Consider the following 22,575-nt stretch of genomic DNA (forward strand, 5'->3'; position numbering starts at 1 on the left):
GTGATTCCTATATGATTGTAACACATATAACAGTTTTATTAGGCTTAAAAAATAAAATATAAAGAAGGTTTTAAAATAATATTGTGATTAACAATTTTGCATATAATATTTTATTTATAATTTTTTGTTAATAATATTTTATTTATAATTTTCCGGAGTATAATTTTTTTTTTAATTTTGATAAAAAACATCATACTCTCTTATGCTTATAGTGAGAATTAAACAATATAATACATTATATAAAACTTAAATAAAGCTATTAAAGAGTAAATATTTTTTTAAATATTTTATATTTTATATATTCTTTCTAACATTAAAGCATAAAATATTTCATAAAGCGTTCGTTTATTGATGAATTTACCTTACTAGTTTTATACGTATTAAAGTAACATTACTTTTATATGCATAAAATAATAATAATAATAGAACAATATAGAAAAAACCGATTTATGCAAAAATGTTTATTTAAGAAGAAGTGTCCAACTATCAACAATATTATTATTTTTTTCTATTATTATTAATTGTAAGAAAAATATTTTTGACTTAAATTATGAATCATTTTATAGATGCGCAAAAGTTATTTGAATAACAAACAATTATTAATAAACAAGATTATATAAGTAATAAGCATTTAATTGAAGTGTATTAATCTGTAAATTAATAAACTTATTCAAATCAATAAAAATATTTGATAAGTTATATAGGCAATAATAACTACTATGCGTATATTGTTGTAACTTGTTGTAACATGTCTTAGCGGGCTGTGTGATGCCAGTCAACTTTAAAATGTTTCGGTTAAAAGATCTTTGGTGCTTCTTTAGTCCCAATAATCTAAACTCTTGAGCTCGTCTAAAAGTTTTACCAAAAGCGGGTTACCTCCTAAACGTTCAATCTCAGCTCTCGCTTTCAGGTCCAACTCTTCAAGTACACTTTTCGTGTACTCGAAAGAGCCAAATTTCTCTAACAATTTAATGCAATGATGTTTCACTTCGATTTCTTTGGTTCGTTGTTTCAGAATATCTTTATCAGGCATTATTAAGAAAATCTATATATAATAAAGTTGATAAATTATAAAGTTTCTGAAAATGTCTTTTGTATGTGTATGATGTGTAAAATCGTTTACAGTTCTTTAGTAAATAAAGTGTATTAATTAACACAAATATTTCTGTTGTAAACAAAAAAAAAATATTATATAAAAGTATTGTATAAAGGATACATATTATTTGCTTATCATCAGGATTCGTTGTAAGCGCATGAACAATGGGAAAGCTGAATTTTCCTTCACTCAAGTCATCGCAAAACCCCTTACTTTCGGTATACTATAACAAAAAGTTACTTTAATTCTTTTCAGTTTATTTATGTAATATGTATAATGTCGCAGATATATTATTACTCACCTTATTACCGTTCAAATTGCCATAATCATCGCGTATTTGGATGTACAAACTCAAAATGGCATTTAGCAATGATAAGTCTTCTTCGTAAGTTGAGAACAACTTCATTAATTTTACTATCAAGTTAAAGAAACCACCAATCTCTGCGAAATTAGATGATATTTTAATTTTTGCCATATATAATTTTTTGAATTTCACAAAGAAATATGTAAATATATAAGTATTAATATTGACTTTTCTTTGCCATAGTATTGTAGTCTGCCTCACTTGGACAAATGAGATTGTCCCGCCAAAAAATTTCCATTCCTTGACCTCTAAAAACTTTCAACATTTGTTCCATATATACTTTTGTCGCCTGAAAAAAAAACGTAGTTAATACAATAATACAGCACAAGTTATATTTTATTTAACAAGCAAATATGATGCTAATCTTTTACAATTTTAATGAGTTTTAATGAGTTTTATATTGTATATATGTATACACTGAGAAAAAAATACTGTTGAATCAAAAAAAAAAAATCGCTTTGATTCAATTAAACGGCGATGTCACGGGCTGCCACAAACTTTTGCAGTTGATTCATCGTCTGTATATTTTAGTTAAGTTTCATTAAACATTTGTATTAAAAGAATTATATATCATGTTTGAACTAATGATATATAATGTTACATTAACAATATGCCGAATTATAAGAATTCTTTTAAATAAACAATTTAATTACAATGTAATTATGGGATTATCATATATATGATTATAGGAATATTGCACGATATTTTTCCAGTTTAATTTTTTTTAAAATTAATTTCATATTTAATTTGTATGATTAATTATAAATTAAATGCAACTATATTTTCACTTAAATCAGATACAAACTATCAGTAAATTTAAATAAACTTATATATGCATATAATACATATAGATTTAATGTATTTGGATATATTATTCAATGTATTAATCGCACATTTCATTAACTTACATGTGCAATTAAATCAATTATTAATATATTTTTTATAAATAAAAAAGCAATTGTTCTGATAATATCCTGAATTGAAATATGTATATTATATTTTACAAATAAATAAAAAATTAATTGTATGAATTCTATATATAAATAAAGCAATATAACGTATACATCAATCAATGTCATATTGCGTTGATTTAAAAATGAAAAAAAATTAATCAATTAAATAATTATTCGAAAGAAAATAAAATACTTTTCATAAGCTTTACTTTATAAATGCATTGAATTATTAATTAATTAATTAAACATATAAATTTAATTCTCTGAATTATATGTCGTGTTTTTATAAATTAATATTTAATTATAGTAATTATCTATACTTTTACATTAAACCAATGTGACATTAGAACGCTTTTATTAATCTGTCACTTCAATTAAATATGAAGTTCGAACATATAATAAAAATATTGTATCAATCATTAGTGAAATTTAAAAAAATTATTAAGGCTCCTGAGTAGTCACCGTGAAACTCCGAGTTGACGGTGACGACATAGGAATAAAGATGCTGCGGTAGGAATAAGAACCCTGTTCAACGACTTATCATATAAGTAAATAAATCAACAAGATAATGCTTTTGTGTTGATCAACAGCATAGTCAATTGATACTATCAATACAAATGAATCATCTTGTTGATTTATATAATTTATTTAACAAATTAATAAGATGATGCATTTGTATTAATTAATAACGTAATAAATTTTGATACTATTAATGCAAATGTACCATCTTGTTAATTTATATAATTTATTTAATAAATCAACTAAATAGTGCATTTGTATTGACAGTATTAAATGGATTATGTTATTAGAGTTATAAAATTAATTTATGCAGTTTAACTAACAGAAAATTTAATTTAATAGACTGCATATATTCAGTTACATAATAACGAATTATTTATTTCATATTTAGTTAAAGTGAATACTTATTTGTTTGAAGGGAGTACATATATAATTAATTTAATTAAATTCTTCAAAAGTATCATACTTTTGAAGAAAAGATTTCAATTTGTAAAACAAAAGCATCAAGTATTGATTCGATTAATTATATCATTGAATTAATCAAATAAAATTTAACTGCATCGATGTTGTTGAATCAACAATATTTTTTCTCAGTGTACATATATTGGTATATCATAAAACATGTATTTTTAAGGATACATAAAGCATATATTTTTAAGGACATACAAAACATGTATTTTTTTAAATGTTTTCTTTTTCAGTCAAGTTTTAGCAGTAACTTTTACTTTTCCTATACTATAACAAAAAACTAACTAAATTCTATTCAGTTTATTTAAGTATGTATGATGTCATGGACATAATTGAAGGAGTGCATTTGAATTTTGTATCATTTAAAAATGTTATTTGAGCACTTGGAAAAGAGAATAAGAGATCTCTTATTTTCAACTTTTTTTGTGACTAAAATAATGCATAATGTAACTAAAGTATATTTTGTTACTTTTTTTTTCATAAGTATAATGTGATTACTTACTGCAGGATGCAAATTAACAATTCTTTCCAATGCGATAAAAAATATAGAAATTGCAGCGTTTAGTGAGCTAGCAATTCCATAAACAGAATGAGCGACAGGAATACCTCTTCGCAAAATGGAATTATCTTGAATATCATCAATCCTGTAAAAAAAAAAATTAGGATCTTATAAAAATATATATACAGAATTGCTTTGTTGATATAAATTCAATTTTATACATCTAATATAAAACTAATAACATGGAAATAAATGTAATGTGAAAACATAAGGATTTATATACTGAAACAGAACATTAGTTATGACACATCAATGTTTTGTTTCAATCTTGTTAACAGCAATAAATTCAGAATAAAAACAATTAAGTGGGAAAACTGATAGATAAAAGTCAAACCGCAAGTATCGAACTTATTATTATTTTATTAAATGTAAGTTTTATTAAATAATATGCATTAAAAATGTACGTTTTAATTGAAAAATATACAAAATACATAAAAGATCATATACTAATAGAGCAAAATGCAAACTTACATTACGCATGAGTTGCAGAGCATGGTTACTATTTCGTTGATCGCTTGTACTTTGTCGGGCGATATTTTCAGCCAATAATTAAAAGCATGAGCTAATTTTACAGTTGTCTGTTTTCCAGGAACTTGAAGATGGTATCGAATCGGTTCCAACAGTTTCTACGAGAAATCATGTAATTTGTTAGTCTTCATACAGTCTTTGATTAATTGTAAGTCACCAAAATTTGTTTATTTATCGCAAACAAATCAAAGATTTAAAAAAAAAAAAGAAAAAATCCAATAGAAACACTAACTTCATCTTCCTGCCTGTCGTTGCTCAGAGAGTAATAAAACGGCTTATTTTCATTTGTATTTGTCATGTTTCCAATTCGGAACGATATTTCTCTCTCCTGAAAAATTGTAAGATCTCAAAGAGAATAATATCTCGTATATACAATCTTGCAATCAGTTAGAGACACAGACTTTTATCAGGCTTTACAAACTTCTATTAAACATATATTCTCAGCCTCTTCTAATTTTCTTCAACCGTCAAATCTTATAGTTAACTAATAGCTTTGTAAATTCTCGATATCACAGAGGACCTTTGATACGTTATAAATGAAAATAAAAAAGACACAAAAAAATATACTAACTTGTATTACTTTATTTTATCTTTCTTAGTATCAAGAGACACGATAGTATGTCGCCAAGTTCATGCAGCGAAGCATCGCGTGCATTTATACGCGAATCGGCTGATTGACCTTAAATTATCGGATCTCAATAATGATTGAACCGAACTAGGGTCTTAATTATATAAAGAAAACGTCTTTATTATTGTTTTATATATATCATGTACGACGTTATTATATGCCAAAGTCTCAATGTACAAATTTTCCTTATTATTGTTCTATTATATTATAATTACTGACCGTCGTCGGTAATTTAATACAATACATCAAAGTATAATATAATATATGTTTGCTAATCGATTCGATGTTATTAATTCGGTGTTATTAATTATTGTTATCATTAAGAGGTGAGTCTCATGTAACTTACCAAAAATAGAGTGATTTTAAGGAATTTTTGGGAACTTTCAGAGCATTTTAAATTTGCATTTCAAAAAGTAGAAAATTAATTATTTCATATAAAAAAATTGTTATAATAGGAGTTATAAAAATATTTTAGCAGCTAGTCTGATATTCCAGGCTCATACAACAATTCTTCTGCTTCCTCATAAAAATGTTGTAACTCAATTTGTTGCTCTTTTCGAGCTGTTCGAGCCTCTCTTGTGCCGCTTATGCTGCGGCGCTCTTGTCTCTTCAATCGCTCCGCATCGCGAATATCAACAAAAAATTTGCACTGTGGTCCAATAGTTATGTTTAGTGTTTTCATAATTCTTAATATGGCATAATCGCCTTCATTGAAAACACTAGCAGCTATCAAAGCGGCGATCTCAATAATCTTTTATTCAAGCCGTAATTCAAGTGTTTTGAAGCTGAGTATCCATTTTTTTTTCCACGTAACCGATACACTTATTTGTTACTGCTTGAAAATATATTTACATAAATATACATAAATTATACAGACGCGCTGGCTCATAAATACATGGTTCATGTTCGAAGTCTATTCGAACAACGGATTATAAGCGAAGCGGCGCACCGCGCGCTCTCCGATATATCTGCGCGACGCGCAGTTGTAAAACCGGTTGTAACTCTATTAATACTTCAAATATCGGTTTATAACTTTATGGACATATTTTTCAGATGTATTACTATTGATTTATGAAAAAAAAAAAAAAATTGATTTTTTTGAACTATTGCATCAGGGTCCCCTCTTAATTCGAAGAAGTCTGTTCTTGAATTTAGCTTTATCATATCCGAATCTGTATCCATTCTATTATCTATAGTTTCATATTGCGTGCATTCACACATACACACACACACAGACAATCCGGTGGCAAAAGTGCTTAGATGTTAGTGGAAACTATGTAGAAAAATGATTTGGGTGTGCGAAAGAAATATGTTGATCGAATATACAATTTTGGAAAAAGTTCGGTTTACATTTGACTGCCCTTTTTATTATATTGTAAACCACTGACAGATGTATGTGTGGCGTTAGCGTTTAGACGTTATCCACTAATTTGTACATATTCTACGCGGTGTTTAGTGAGCCTTCTTTCTTGATTATTAATTTTAATTTAAAATTTGAATGCAGCAATAAATATTGTGTACGTCAAATTTTAAAATACTAATGTAATATATTTATATCTATACTGAAGATGGACCAGAAACGGTCCGAAACGTATATTTTCAATACATATTTATTACTAAAATTTAATAATAATAAGTTTGCGCACCAATACCCGTACTTTATTTGCCAGTTTTTTCACTTAATTGTTAATACTCTGCTTATTGTTAGTTTTTGATATTAATTCAACATTACATCAACTACAAATATATATATATCTGATTGCATAGTCTTTAACATTAAACACTAATGCTGGGCGCATTGCGCATTTATATACATATATGCATATACTTAATTATATTATTTATTTATTTATATATACATACCTTTCACTATTCGTATTTCAATAATCTGTCAGAATTCGTATGAAAGTTTGAACAGAATCGGACACACCAAAATATTAAACATTTACTGTTCTTGATAGTGATTGTGTACTCTTTATATATCTTCTATCTTACCCCTTCCCATTAAATAATTATTTAACGCGTGATAACGCGTGGGGCGCAGAATATCTGCGTATTAGATGTACGCGGTTCACGCTTATGTGCGTCATCTCTTTCACTGCTGAGTCAGTGAGTACGCTTGTTCTGACATTATTGCTTGAATCTGCGGTCAGTCATACGGCGAAACTCGAAAAGTTTGAGATTCTGTATATCGGTATATCTCGAAAAATTCTACGTTTATTATAATTAGTTATTATAACACAAGTGTATCGAAATAATCGTATTTATACGAGTATCGTAATTACATGCAAAAAAGAAGCAGTAAAACATGAAAAACAAAGTGGAAAAAAGACGCAGAAAAACATCGAGCGATTGCAGAGTGATCTTGAGATGAGCAATTTATAATTACTTTATTTTATTATTCATTACATGAGAATAATTGTTCATTTCTTTCTATTCTGTCAAGAAAAACATTTTAATTCGACGGTAATGAAAGTATGACGATATTATTATTGCGATTTTAATACAAGTATAATATATCATTTTTAAAGAATAAAGAAAATCATAAAACATTCTTTTTGAGATTATAAAATGTTAAACAACTGTCATTGGTCTATTGGATCAAATTCTAGGAAAATACATATTTTTATAGTAAAAACTCTACATTCTAGATTTTTAAATATAGAATATTTATTTTACCTAAGTAATAATTACGTAATATTTTTCCTCTCTCTCTTTCTTAGTATTAATTTTTTAATTTTACAAAGTATAATATAATGTAATATAAATCAAAACCGGTTATAAAATATATATATTTTATTTTAAAATTAATTTTCAATTCTGTTTTTAATTTACATGTTATGCGAACTGTAGATCAAATTGTGCTCTCGTTTTCATCTTCTATTTATTTAATTCTCGGATGGATCCTGAAACTTTCCATGCAACAAAGATCAATATCGGATCATCTCGGCAACAGAGCTCGTTGTCATGGTATAGCGTATAACTACCCGTTTCCTGTTTTCATTATTTAAATAAAATTTAGAAAATTTATATTATTCTTTTGTTCCGACATGTCATAGAGACTTTATTTTCATTTACATAGTCAACAATTTTGCTGTTATATAATTTAACTTAATAATGTGCGTATAAATACGGAAAATAATAATAATAACAAAAATATTATTATTAGCTAACAATTTCGCGTAATTCAATTAGTGACAATTGATAATGATAATATCACGATATTATATATGTTTTACCAAATTTTTGATTAAAATATCTAATATACATATTTTATATTAGATTGATGCAAAAATTTATCCCATTTTTACTATTAAATGGTATTTAGTATCGTATCGCAAACTCAATTTGCAATCAACATATAATATTTATATGCCATTTGAAAGATTATATTTCTATGACTATTTAAAAAAAAGTTGCCATGATTAGTTGTATTTTATATACTTTGCGAAATTTTGGAAATGGCAGAAAATAAGGAATATTTTTGGCGTATTGTATTTCTTTATTTTCGAAAAGACAAAAACACGTCGCAGACTCAAAAAAAGATATGTGGTATTTAAAACTTTGCAAAGTTCAACCGGTTCAAGTTTTTAATTTAATGAGCTTATCGGTTTAAATATTCCTAAATTTTATGAACATATATATATATATATATATATATATATATATATTTTTAGAAATTATATAGATATACTCTAATTAACAATAATTGCAATGAGATATTAATTTTTTTTATTTGGATATACATACATACACATACGTATGACATATAACATACGTATACTATATGTTTATGTATATACTTAAGTATATATGTTACTTAATTTTATATTGAAATATTTTGTACATTCTACAAAAATTTTGATTATATTTATAGTAATGTTTATAATTAATTAAGAAAACATTTCTATAACAATTGAAGATAAATAAAATATAACACAACAATATTTCTTTTTTGGATGTTGATTATCTCAATACCAAAATTTTTAATCATGCTATACTTTATTTATTTTGAATTATTATAAAAATATAATAATAGATTGAAACAAATAATAAATTACATAAAAAATAAGAAAGGATACTCACTAATGCGTTTTGTGGTATTTAAAACTTCACAAATTTCAACCGATTCAGGTTTTGAATCTAATGAGCTTATTGGTTTAAATATTCCCAAATTTGAAACGATAATGTTAAATTTGATTAATAGCTCGTAGGGCATATTGTCATTATTAAATTGAGCCATTTTTGGTGGGCGAATTTGAACATCATCTAAATGAATGATCTGTTATATAAAGAAGCCTTTATTAATATTAAAAATATAATCAAACTATACATATATTTGCACACATGTATTATTTAAAAAAAGTCAAGTATTTGCAATTTATAAATTAAATATAGATTCGACATTTTAATGTAATAAGAAAATAACAATAATATTAATAAAGAAATAATGACGTAATAATATATGATTATATATAAATTTTAATGAATATAAATAGCAAAATTAAAAAATTATATAAAAGGGCGATAAATATAATAACAATAATAATAAATGTAATAGCAATATTTATATCTAAATATATAATTTTATGCTTCTTGAGTCTTTACATATGTAACAATTTTATTTATCTAAAGCTGCAAGAAAATGATTAAAGTCACGGTTTTACGGTAATTTTTTAAATACTTATTGACACTTAATATTCACACTATAGCAGTGCATTGTTTATGAAATACTTTTTGGGCTGCAAATCACTTCTCGACATCTAATAAACCTCTATGTAAATATTAATGCAATATGTATGTAACATCATAATAAAAACAAACAACAAAATTCTATTGTTGGAAAATAATCTCATAAAAAGTATTTATAGTCATACATTAGTATTCACTATATCGCCAAGATCAAATTTTGTCTATATATTATATAAACCCAGAGATTGACGATGTTTATAGCTATATCTGATGAGAGAAAAAGATAGTATATCGTATGTCTGTTCCCAGGGAGAAACGCAAGATCGGATATACGTCTATTAAATGTTGGAGCCATCTAGCCTAAAACAACATCTAGAAATATATGAATTAGATGCCATGTAATTTTGTGTCATTGAATTTTTTAGATACTATTAAAACTTAATATTCATACAATAGCAATGCATTGTTTATGAAACACTCTTTGGGCTGCAAATCACTTCTCGACATCTAATAGACACCTAATAAACCTTTAAATGTTAACGCAATATGTATGTAACATCATAATAAAAACAGAAAAAAATTTTCTTGGTGGAAAAATAGTCTCATAAAACGTATTTGTGGTCATATTCACTTCATATCGTCATAGTCAAATTTTTGGCCTCTCGAGTATTTCACAAAAATTTGGCATCTCGAGTATTTCACAAACAACATATACTGTCAAATAGAGATGTTGAAATTCTACTTGAGAAGAATCATATGTAATCCAAAAATTCTTTGCGACTACAATCTTCAATATAATCTCATGATCAAGTTTATTTCACTTAATTAGTATTTTGTCTTATTAGAATTATATATTTCTTTTTTGTGATTCCTATATGATTGTAACACATATAACAGTATCTTTATTAGGCTATAAAAAATAAAATATAAAGAAGGTTTTAAAATAATATTGTGATTAACAATTTTGCATATAATATTTTATTTATAATTTTTTGTTAATAATATTTTATTTATAATTTTCCGGAGTATAAAATTTTTTTAAATTTTGATAAGAAACATCATACTCTCTTATGCTTATAGTGAGAATTAAACAATATAATACATTATATAAAACTTAAATAAAGCTATTAAAGAGTAAATATTTTTTAAAATATTTTATATTTTATACAATATATTCTTTCTAACATTAAAGCATAAAATATTTCATAAAGCGTTTGTTTTTTGATGAATTTACCTTACTAGTTTTATACGTATTAAAGTAACATTACTTTTATACGCATAAAATAATAATAATAATTGAAAAATATGTTTTATGCAAAAATGTTTGTTTAAGAAAAAGTGTCCAACTTTCCATTATTATTTTTTTCTATTATTTTTCTACTATTTTTTTCTATTAATTGTAAGAAAAATATTTTTGACTTGAATAACATGAATCATTCTATAGATGCGCAAAACTTAATTTGTATGACAAACAATTATTAGTAAACAAGATTATATAAGTAATAAGCATTTAATTGAAGTGTATTAGTCTGTAAATTAATAAACCTATCCCAATCAATAAAAATATTTAATAAGTTATAAATATATATAATAATATTCGTATGATGTTGTAACATGTCTTAGCGGGCTGTGTGATACCATTCAACTTTATGGGGGGAAACTAGTGTAACGGTTAAAAAAAAGACTATTTTTAAGAATTTTTTTTCTGGTTAATAATTGTTTTTTTTCTAAATCGCGTTATTAACATTTCTCCCAAAGTACATAATTTGAACTAACTTTTGTGAAATTTTCGTTAAAAAATATTAATATTTATAGCTACAATCGCCAATAGTGTGAATCGGTTTAAAAAAAAACAAACGCCCGTGTAGCGGAGCAACGAAAGCTCCGAAACAAAAAAAAACAAGGATTTTCTTAAAATATGAGACAATAGCTTGAGTTGTACGTATGGAATTTTTGATTGAATAATTTGTTTTTCTGTAATATTAAAAACCAGAAGTCAATGTCTCACCGATTTAGAAATTTTTTTCTTCAAAAGTCCGCCATTTTGTAACAAATCTTTTTTTTTTTTTTTTTTTTTTTTTTTGGAAGCTTTCGTTGGCCCGCTACGCAAACGCCCGATCTTCTTGGGCGGCTCACACTATTGGCTATTGTACTTACAAATATTAACATTTTTTAACAAAAATTTCACAATAGGTAGTTCAAATTATGTACTTTGTGAGATGTTAATAACGCGATTTAAAAAAAAAAAACAATTATTTACTAAAAAAAAAATCTTTGAAAGTAGTCTTTTTTTAGCCGTTACACAGATTTCCCCCCTGAAAATATTCCAGTTAAAAGATCTTTGGGTGCTTTTTTAGTCCCAATAATCCCATTTCTTAAGCTCGTCTAAAACATTTATTAGAAGTGGATTGCCTCCTAAACGTTTAATCTCAGTTCTTGCTTTTATGTCCAAATCTTCAAGTACACTTTTCGTGTACTTGAAAGAATCATATTTCTCTAACAATTCAATGCAATGTTGTTTCACTTCGATATCTTTAGTTCGTTGTCTCAGAATATCTTTATCAGGCATTATTAAGGAAATCTATATATAATAAAGTTCATAAATTATAAAGTTTCTGAAAATGTTTTTTGTATGTGTATGATGTGTAAAATCGTAAATAAAGTGTATTAATCAACACAAATATTTCTGTTGTAAACAAAAAGAAGTATTATATAAAAGTATTGTATAAAGGATACATATTATTTGCTTATCATCAGGATTCGTTGTAAGCGCATGAACAATGGGAAAGCTGAATTTTCCTTCACTCAAGTCATCGCAATAACTCTTATTTTTGGTATACTATAACAAAAAATTACTTTAATTCTTTTCAGTTTATTTATGTATTATGTATAATGTCGCAGATATATTATTACTCACCTTATTACTGTTCAAATTGCCATAATCATCGCGTATTTGGAAGTGCAAACTCAAAATGGCATTTAGCGGTGATAAGTCTTCTTCGTAAGTTGAGAACAACTTCATTAATTTTACTATCATGTTAAAAAAACCACCAATCTCTGCGAAATTAGATGATATTTTAATTTTTTTCGTATATAATTTTTTGAATTTCACAAAACATATGTATATAAGTATTAATATTGACTTTTCTTTGCCATAGTATTGTAGTCTGCCTCACTTGGACAAATGAAATTGTCCCGCCAAAAAATTTCTATTCCTTGACCTCTAAAAATTTCCAACATTTGTTCCATATATACTTTTGTCGCCTGAAAAAAAACGCAGTCAATACAATAATACAGCACAAGTTATATTTTATTTAACAAGCAAATATATGATGCTAATCTTTTACAATTTTAATGAGTTTTTATGAGTTTTATGTTGTATAAATGTATACATATATTAGATCGTAAAACATGTATTTTTAAGGTCATATAAAACATGTATTTTTTAAAATGTTTTCTTCTTCAGTCAAGTTTTAGTAGTAACTCTTACTTTTCCTCTACTATAACAAAAAATTAAATAAATTTTATTCAGTTTATTTAAGTATGTATGATGTCATGGACATAATTGAAGGAGCGCATTCGAATTTTGTATCTTTTAAAAATGTTATTTGAGCACTTGGAAATGAGAATAAGAGATCTCTTATTTTCAACTTTTTTTGTGACTAAAATAATACATAATGTGACTAAAGTATATTGCATACTTACTTTTTTTTCATAAATATAATGTGATTACTTACTGCAGGATGCAAATTAACAATTCTTTCCAATGCGATAAAAAATATAGAAATTGCAGCGTTTAGTGAGCTAGCAATTCCATAAACAGAATGAGCGACAGGAATACCTCTTCGCAAAATGGAATTATCTTGAATATCATCAATCCTGTAAAAAAAAAAATTAGGATCTTATAAAAATATATATACAGAATTGCTTTTTTGATATAAATTCAATTTTATACATCTAATATAAAAATAGTAACATGGAAATAAATATAATGGAAACATAAGGATTACATACTAAAATAGAACATTAGTTATAACACATCAATGTTTTGTTTCAATTTTGTGGAAAAACTATATATAAAATATATATATATATATATATGTATATATATATATTTTATATATATATATATATATATATATATATATATATATACACATATATATACACAATAATAATATGAAAATATAATAGAATATAACAATCTAAACACACACACACACACACACACACACACACACACACACACACACACACACACACACACACACACACACACACACACACACACACACACACACACACACACACACACACAGAGAGAGAGAGAGAGAGAGAGAGAGAGAGAGAGAGAGAGAGAGAGAGAGAGAGAGAGAGAGAGAGAGAGAGACAGAGAGAGAGAGAGAGAGACAGACACACACACACAGAGACACACACACACACAGACATATCGAAAATTAGAAGTGTGCAATTGAAAAATATATAAAATACATAAAAGATCATATACTAATAGAGCAAAATGCGAACTTACATAACGTATGAGGTGCAAAGCATGGTTACTATTTCGTTGATCGCTTGTATTTTGTCGGGCGATATTTTTAGCCAATAATTAAAAGCATGAGCAAATTTCATAGTTGTCTGTTTTCCAGGAACTTGAAGATAGTATCTGATCGGTTCCAACAGTTTCTACGGGAAACCATGTAATTTGTTAGTCTTCATGTAATTTTAATCTTTTATTAATTGTAAATCACCAAAATTTGTTTACTTATCGCAAACAAATCAAAGATTTAAAAAAAAAGAAAAAATCCAATAGAAACACTAACTTCATCTTCCTGCCTGTCGTTGCTCAGAGAGTAATAAAACGGCTTATTTTCATTTGTATTTGTCATGTTTCCAATTCGGAACGATATTTCTCTCTCCTGAAAAATTGTAAGATCTCAAAGAGAATAATATCTCGTATATACTATCTTGCAATCAGTTAAAGACACAGACGTTTATCAGGCTTTACAAACTTCTATTAAACATATATTCTCAGCCTCTTCTAATTTTCTTCAACCGTCAAATCTTATAGTTAACTAATAGCTTTGTAAATTCTCGATATCACAGAAGACCTTTGATACGTTATAAATGAAAATAAAAAAGATACAAAAAGATATACTAACTTGTATTACTTTATTTTATCTTTCTTAGTATCAAGAGACACGATAGTATTTCGCCAAGTTCATGCAGCGAAGCATCGCGTGCATTTATACGCGAATCGGCTGATTGACCTTAAATTATCGGATCTCAATAATGGTTGAACCAAACTAGAGTCTTAATTATATAAAGAAAACGTCTTAATTATTGTTTTATATATATCATGTACGACGTTATTATATTGCAAAGTCTCAATGTACCCAAATTTTCCTTATTATTGTTATATTATATTATAATTGACTGTCGTCGGTAATTTAATATGTCAAAGTATAATATATGTTTGCTAATCAATTCGATGTTATTAATTATTGTTATCATTAAGAGGTGAGACTGATGTAACTTGCCAAAAATAAAATGATTTTTGGGAATTTTTGGGAGAAAAACGGTTCAATGGATTTAGTTAAAACTTTCAGAACATTTTAATTTACATTTCAAAAAGTAGAAAATTATTTTTTTCATATAAAAAAATGGTTATAATAGGTGTTATAAAAATATTTTAGCAGCTAGTCTGCTATTCCAGACTCATACAATAATTCTTCTGCTTTCTCATAAAAATGTTGTAACTCAATTTGTTGCTCTTTTCGAGCTGTTCGAGCCTCTCTTGTGCCGCTTAGGCTGCGGCGCTCTTGTCTCTTCAACCGCTCCGCATCGCGAATATCAACAAAAAATTTACACTGTGGTACAATAGTTATGTTTAGTGTTTTCATAATTCTTAATATGGCATAAGAGCCTTCATTGAAAACACTAGCAGCTATAAAAGCGGCGATCTCAATAATCTTTAATTCAAGCCGTAATTCAAGTGTTTTGGAGCTGAGTATCCATTCTTTTTTCCACGTAACACTTACTTTTTACTACTTGAAAATATATTTACACAAACATGTTATATAAATTATACAGACGCGCTGACTCATAAATACCGGCTCATGTTCGAAGTCTATTCATACAACGGATTATAAGCGGAGGGACGCGCCGCGCGCTGTAAAACCGGTTGTAACTCTATTAATACTTCGAATTTCGGTTTATAACTTTAGGGACATATTTTTCAGATGTATTACTATTGATTTATGAAAAAATAAATAAAATTGGTTTTTTTTGACCTTTTACATCAGGCTCCCCTCTTAATTCGAAGAAGTCTGTTCTTGAATTTACCTTTATCATATCCAAATCTGTATCCATTCTATTATCTATAGTTTAATGTTGCGTGCATTCACACATACACACACAATCCGGTGGCAAAAGTGCTTAGATGTTAGTGGAAATATATAGAAAATATAGAAAAATGATTTGGATGTGCGAAAGAAATATGTTGATCGAATATAAAATTTTGGAAAAAGTTTGGTTTACATTTGACTGCCCTTTTTACTATATTGTAAACCAATGACAGATGTATGTATGACATTAGCGTTTAGACGTTATCCACTAATTAGTACATATTCTACGCGGTGTTTAGTGAGCCTTCTTCCTTGATTATTAATTTTAATTTAAAATTTGAATGCAGCAATAAATATTGTGTACGTCAAGTTTTAAAATACCAATGTAATACATTGGTTATTTATATCAATTTATATCTATACTATCAATTTATATCTATACTGAAGATGTACCAGAAACGGTCCGAAACGTATATTTTCAATACACATTTATTACTAAAACTTAATAATAATAAGTTTGCGCACCAATACCCGTACCTTATTTGCCAGTTTTTTCGCTTAATTGTTAATACTCTGCTTATTGTTAGCTTTTGATATTTAGTTCAACGTCACATCAACTACAAATATATATATATATATATATATATTTCTGATTGCATAGTCTTTAACATTAAACGCTAATGCTGGGCGCATTGCGCATTTCTATACATATTAGGTGTACAACTTTGCTTCCGCCGTTTTCCTATAGATGGCTTTAGCGGTAAGTAGTGGTCGAAATAAATAGATCATAGACGTCATGCGATAAACTTGGGCATCTGTCGACATATCCCCATAGAAACATTAGTCGATTCGTGTCTGCATCATAAAGTTATTCTCGATTGAAAATGTCAGTTTACGAGTTAAATTCTCGTCATTTGCGGGAGGTTTTAATTTTCTGCTTCAATATGAAGAAATTTGCGGCTGAGGCTCATCGAATGCTCTCACAAATACTTATGGTGAAGCCGCTATTAGTGAAAGAACGTGTCGTGAGTGATTTCAACGCTTCAAAAACGGTGATTTTCACATCGAAGACCGACATAGCTGTCGAAGAGAGAAGGTTTTCGAAGATGCAGAATTGGAGGCATTACTTAATAAAGACTCGAGTCAAAGTCAAAAAGAATTGGCACGATCATTGGGAGTGACTCAACAAGCAATTTCAAAACGTCTAAACGCGTTTTTTACAATAAAGCCTCGAATTTCGAAAAAAAAAAACGGCGGAAGCAGAGTTGTACACCTAATATATACATATACTTAATTATATTATTTATTTATTTATATATACATACCTTTCACTATTCGTATTTCAATAATCTGTCAGAATTCGTATGAAAGTTTGAACAGAATCGTACACACCAGAATATTAAACATTTACTGTTCTTGATCGTGATTGTGTATTCTTTATATATCTTCTATTTTACCCCTTCCCATTAAATAATTATTTAACGCGCGATAACGCGTGGGGCGCAGAATGCTCTGCGTATTATATGCGGTTCACGCTTATGTGCGTTATCTCTTTCACTGCTGAGCCAGTGAACACGCTTGTTCTGACATTATTGCTTGAATCTGCGGTCAGTCATACGGCGAAACTCGAAAAGTTTGAGATTCTGTATATCGGTATATCTCGAAAAATTCTACGTTTATTATAATTAGTTATTATAACACAAGTGTGTCGAAATAATCATATTTATGCGAGTATCGTAATTACATGCAAAAAAGAAGCAGTAAAACATGAAAAACAAAGTGGAAAAAAGACGCAAAGGAACATCGAGCGTTTGCAGAGTGATCTTGAGATGAGCAATTTATAATTACTTTATTTTATTATTCATTACATGAGAATAATTGTTCATTTCTTTCTATTCTGTCAAGAAAAACATTTTAATTCGACGGTAATGAAAGTATGACGATATTATTATTGCGATTTTAATACAAGTATAATATATCATTTTTAAAGAATAAAGAAAATCATAAAACATTCTTTTTGAGATTATAAAATGTTAAACAACTGTCATTGGTCTATTGGATCAAATTCTAGGAAAATACATATTTTTATAGTAAAAACTCTACATTCTAGATTTTTAAATATAGAATATTTATTTTACCTAAGTAATAATTACGTAATATTTTTCCTCTCTCTCTTTCTTAGTATTAATTTTTTAATTTTACAAAGTATAATATAATGTAATATAAATCAAAACCGGTTATAAAATATATATATTTTATTTTAAAATTAATTTTCAATTCTGTTTTTAATTTACATGTTATGCGAACTGTAGATCAAATTGTGCTCTCGTTTTCATCTTCTATTTATTTAATTCTCGGATGGATCCTGAAACTTTCCATGCAACAAAGATCAATATCGGATCATCTCGGCAACAGAGCTCGTTGTCATGGTATAGCGTATAACTACCCGTTTCCTGTTTTCATTATTTAAATAAAATTTAGAAAATTTATATTATTCTTTTGTTCCGACATGTCATAGAGACTTTATTTTCATTTACATAGTCAACAATTTTGCTGTTATATAATTTAACTTAATAATGTGCGTATAAATACGGAAAATAATAATAATAACAAAAATATTATTATTAGCTAACAATTTCGCGTAATTCAATTAGTGACAATTGATAATGATAATATCACGATATTATATATGTTTTACCAAATTTTTGATTAAAATATCTAATATACATATTTTATATTAGATTGATGCAAAAATTTATCCCATTTTTACTATTAAATGGTATTTAGTATCGTATCGCAAACTCAATTTGCAATCAACATATAATATTTATATGCCATTTGAAAGATTATATTTCTATGACTATTTAAAAAAAAGTTGCCATGATTAGTTGTATTTTATATACTTTGCGAAATTTTGGAAATGGCAGAAAATAAGGAATATTTTTGGCGTATTGTATTTCTTTATTTTCGAAAAGACAAAAACACGTCGCAGACTCAAAAAAAGATATGTGGTATTTAAAACTTTGCAAAGTTCAACCGGTTCAAGTTTTTAATTTAATGAGCTTATCGGTTTAAATATTCCTAAATTTTATGAACATATATATATATATATATTTTTAGAAATTATATAGATATACTCTAATTAACAATAATTGCAATGAGATATTAATTTTTTTTATTTGGATATACATACATACACATACGTATGACATATAACATACGTATACTATATGTTTATGTATATACTTAAGTATATATGTTACTTAATTTTATATTGAAATATTTTGTACATTCTACAAAAATTTTGATTATATTTATAGTAATGTTTATAATTAATTAAGAAAACATTTCTATAACAATTGAAGATAAATAAAATATAACACAACAATATTTCCTTTTTGGATGTTGATTATCTCAATACCAAAATTTTTAATCATGCTATACTTTATTTATTTTGAATTATTATAAAAATATAATAATAGATTGAAACAAATAATAAATTACATAAAAAATAAGAAAGGATACTCACTAATGCGTTTTGTGGTATTTAAAACTTCACAAATTTCAACCGATTCAGGTTTTGAATCTAATGAGCTTATTGGTTTAAATATTCCCAAATTTGAAACGATAATGTTAAATTTGATTAATAGCTCGTAGGGCATATTGTCATTATTAAATTGAGCCATTTTTGGTGGGCGAATTTGAACATCATCTAAATGAATGATCTGTTATATAAAGAAGCCTTTATTAATATTAAAAATATAATCAAACTATACATATATTTGCACACATGTATTATTTAAAAAAAGTCAAGTATTTGCAATTTATAAATTAAATATAGATTCGACATTTTAATGTAATAAGAAAATAACAATAATATTAATAAAGAAATAATGACGTAATAATATATGATTATATATAAATTTTAATGAATATAAATAGCAAAATTAAAAAAATTATATAAAAGGGCGATAAATATAATAACAATAATAATAAATGTAATAGCAATATTTATATCTAAATATATAATTTTATGCTTCTTGAGTCTTTACATATGTAACAATTTTATTTATCTAAAGCTGCAAGAAAATGATTAAAGTCACGGTTTTACGGTAATTTTTTAAATACTTATTGACACTTAATATTCACACTATAGCAGTGCATTGTTTATGAAATATTTTTTGGGCTGCAAATCACTTCTCGACATCTAATAAACCTCTATGTAAATATTAATGCAATATGTATGTAACATCATAATAAAAACAAACAACAAAAAATTCTATTGTTGGAAAATAATCTCATAAAAAGTATTTATGGTCATACATTAGTATTCACTTCATATCGCCAAGATCAAATTTTTGTCTATATATTATATAAACCCGGAGATTGACGATGTTTATAGCTATATCTGATGAGAGAAAAAGATAGTATATCGTATGTCTGTTCCCAGGGAGAAACGCAAGATCGGATATACGTCTATTAAATGTTGGAGCCATCTAGCCTAAAACAACATCTAGAAATATATGAATTAGATGCCATGTAATTTTGTGTCATTGAATTTTTTAGATACTATTAAAACTTAATATTCACACAATAGCAATGCATTGTTTATGAAACACTCTTTGGGTTGCAAATCACTTCTCGACATCTAATAGACACCTAATAAACCTTTAAATGTTAATGCAATATGTATGTAACATCATAATAAAAACAGAAAAAATTTTCTTATTGGAAAAATAATCTCATAAAACGTATTTGTGGTCATATTCACTTCATATCGTCATAGTCAAATTTTTGGCCTCTCGAGTATTTCACAAACATTTTGGCATCTCGAGTGTTTCACAAACAACATATCATATGAGTCTGGAGATTGACGATATTTATGGCTATATCTGATGAGAGAAAAAGATAGGACATCGTATGCCTGTTCTGTTTTGTCATCTGCTGAGCGTATATAGTTATGTATAGACATCGGATTTTTTATGCAGAAATTTATTGTTGGAAAAAAACAATTACTAACTAAGATTTACGTTATTTATAATATCCAACATATTTATACTGCAACATATACCAATATGCAGTTTCTATGCAAAATATATGTAAAATAATATGCAAGATAATTGTCAAAATATATTCTTGTAAAAAAATGTCTATTATATTAATAATGTTTACTTATGTTACCATGGAAATGTTATTCATCTCTGAAACTGAAATACAGTTTAATGTAAATACATTTTTAAGTGTTTCTTTATTATTATAGTCTTAAGTTGACACAATTAATATAATTAATATAATTATTTTAAACATTTATATATTTATCAAAAAATTTAGATGTGAGAAATATTACAAACATACAAGATGGATTATAATTCTTAAAATAAAATGCTATTTAAGAGTTATAAAATTTAAATTGCAATAAATAACTAATATTTTCTCAAGACTGGAGACTGTAAATTTGTGACGTTTGTCTGAAAAAATCATCTTGTATGCAGAAAATGAAGTTCCACGTCGCAAGATGATGTAATAGGAGCGTATTTGAATTTACTTCACTAACATTGTTGCCTCTTAAAATTTTTCTTATTTTTGAAATAATGGTGAATCTCCAGGATATTTTTTTAAGACTAAATCAAATTTAAAAATAACTTCTTTCCATATTCATCTGGCATATTTTTTTCATATTTTGCATAGTATATATTAGTTATTAAATTTATGGATTCAGTTAAAAGTTAAAGGCATACTTTTCATCTCTAACATTTTCATAATTTCTGGAAAATATTTGAAGTGAGTTTGAATATATACTTATATATACAGGGTGTCCTATTTTAAAGAACCCACTCAAATATCTCAGAAACACTGCGTTAAATCGAAAAAAGTTTCAAACAAAAGTTAAGTGGCTTCGGGGAGGCCATAAGATGGTGACAATGATTTGACCTTGGAAAATCATGTGAAGGTCAACTTTAAAATCTTAAATAGAAATCCCCATTTTTTATTTAGTATTCTTGTAGCTGACATCGAGAGATTTCCAAAACACTATAATAAAGTATTTTTTTATTAAGTACTTTTTGAGTTATTTTATATTTTAATCTGACATATTTTGATATAAAAAATTAAATATCTCGTAAAATATTTAGTTTTTGATAATATTACCGTAATACTTCTATGTACAGAATAATGAGACAAATCAATTGGTATAAATAAAAAAATTGTTTTTAAGAAAATTATTTACAATGTATTTTTTTTAACAATTATTTGTTTTTTTGGGGCACTAATTAATTTGTCTTATTATTCTGTACATAGAAGTATTATGATAAAATTATTGAAAACTGAATATTTTACGAAATATTTAATTTCTATGTACAGAATAATGAGACAAATCAATTGGTATAAATAAAAAAATTGTTTTTAAGAAAATTATTTACAA

General features: G+C 26.4%; 2 protein-coding genes across 5 annotated transcripts; both read right to left on the minus strand.

Annotated features, from left to right (window-relative positions):
• Positions 1 to 418: 418 nt before the first annotated feature.
• LOC138935485 (terpene synthase-like) lies at positions 419 to 7,051 on the minus strand. 2 transcript variants are annotated; one of them, XM_070300105.1, is made up of 9 exons: positions 6,979 to 7,041; positions 5,462 to 5,947; positions 4,720 to 4,815; positions 4,431 to 4,585; positions 3,903 to 4,044; positions 1,629 to 1,749; positions 1,398 to 1,537; positions 1,217 to 1,319; positions 419 to 1,020 (listed from the first exon to the last, which is right to left on the minus strand). In XM_070300105.1, the coding sequence occupies exons 3-9, from the start codon at positions 4,783 to 4,785 to the stop codon at positions 818 to 820; spliced, it is 930 nt and encodes a 309-aa protein (XP_070156206.1). In that variant the 5' UTR covers positions 4,786 to 4,815; positions 5,462 to 5,947; positions 6,979 to 7,041; the 3' UTR covers positions 419 to 817. The 2 variants fall into 2 exon arrangements, with proteins under 2 accessions (XP_070156206.1, XP_070156205.1); XM_070300104.1 differs by lacking the exon at positions 5,462 to 5,947 and having other exon boundaries at positions 420 to 1,020; positions 6,979 to 7,051.
• Positions 7,052 to 10,831: 3,780 nt separating this feature from the next.
• Positions 10,832 to 17,559, minus strand: LOC138935412 (terpene synthase-like). 3 transcript variants are annotated; one of them, XM_070299970.1, is made up of 9 exons: positions 17,480 to 17,559; positions 14,970 to 15,120; positions 14,631 to 14,726; positions 14,339 to 14,493; positions 13,545 to 13,686; positions 12,951 to 13,071; positions 12,725 to 12,864; positions 12,544 to 12,646; positions 10,832 to 12,363 (listed from the first exon to the last, which is right to left on the minus strand). In XM_070299970.1, the coding sequence occupies exons 3-9, from the start codon at positions 14,694 to 14,696 to the stop codon at positions 12,161 to 12,163; spliced, it is 930 nt and encodes a 309-aa protein (XP_070156071.1). In that variant the 5' UTR covers positions 14,697 to 14,726; positions 14,970 to 15,120; positions 17,480 to 17,559; the 3' UTR covers positions 10,832 to 12,160. The 3 variants fall into 3 exon arrangements, with proteins under 3 accessions (XP_070156071.1, XP_070156072.1, XP_070156070.1); XM_070299971.1 differs by having other exon boundaries at positions 14,970 to 15,077; positions 17,480 to 17,549; XM_070299969.1 differs by lacking the exon at positions 14,970 to 15,120.
• Between the last annotated feature and the right edge of the window lie 5,016 nt (positions 17,560 to 22,575).

The sequence above is a fragment of the Polyergus mexicanus genome, unplaced genomic scaffold (genome assembly GCF_030449975.1).
Source record: "Polyergus mexicanus isolate NDT 795.1 unplaced genomic scaffold, iyPolMexi1.0 SCAF_8, whole genome shotgun sequence".
In the NCBI taxonomy this organism is placed as follows: Eukaryota; Metazoa; Arthropoda; class Insecta; order Hymenoptera; family Formicidae; genus Polyergus; species Polyergus mexicanus.

Coding starts and splice junctions, on each gene's coding strand:
- LOC138935412 (XM_070299969.1), bottom strand. CDS start 14,696: ATGACAAATACAAATGAAAATAAGCCGTTTTATTACTCTCTGAGCAAC. Junction 14,494..14,630: donor ACGACAGGCAGGAAGATGAA/GTTAGTGTTTCT, acceptor GGTTTCCCGTAG/AAACTGTTGGAACCGATCAG. Junction 12,865..12,950: donor CAATACTATGGCAAAGAAAA/GTCAATATTAAT, acceptor CTAATTTCGCAG/AGATTGGTGGTTTTTTTAAC.
- LOC138935485 (XM_070300105.1), bottom strand. CDS start 4,785: ATGACAAATACAAATGAAAATAAGCCGTTTTATTACTCTCTGAGCAAC. Junction 1,320..1,397: donor GCAATTTGAACGGTAATAAG/GTGAGTAATAAT, acceptor TTTTTGTTATAG/TATACCGAAAGTAAGGGGTT. Junction 1,021..1,216: donor TGATGATAAGCAAATAATAT/GTATCCTTTATA, acceptor TGCCTGATAAAG/ATATTCTGAAACAACGAACC.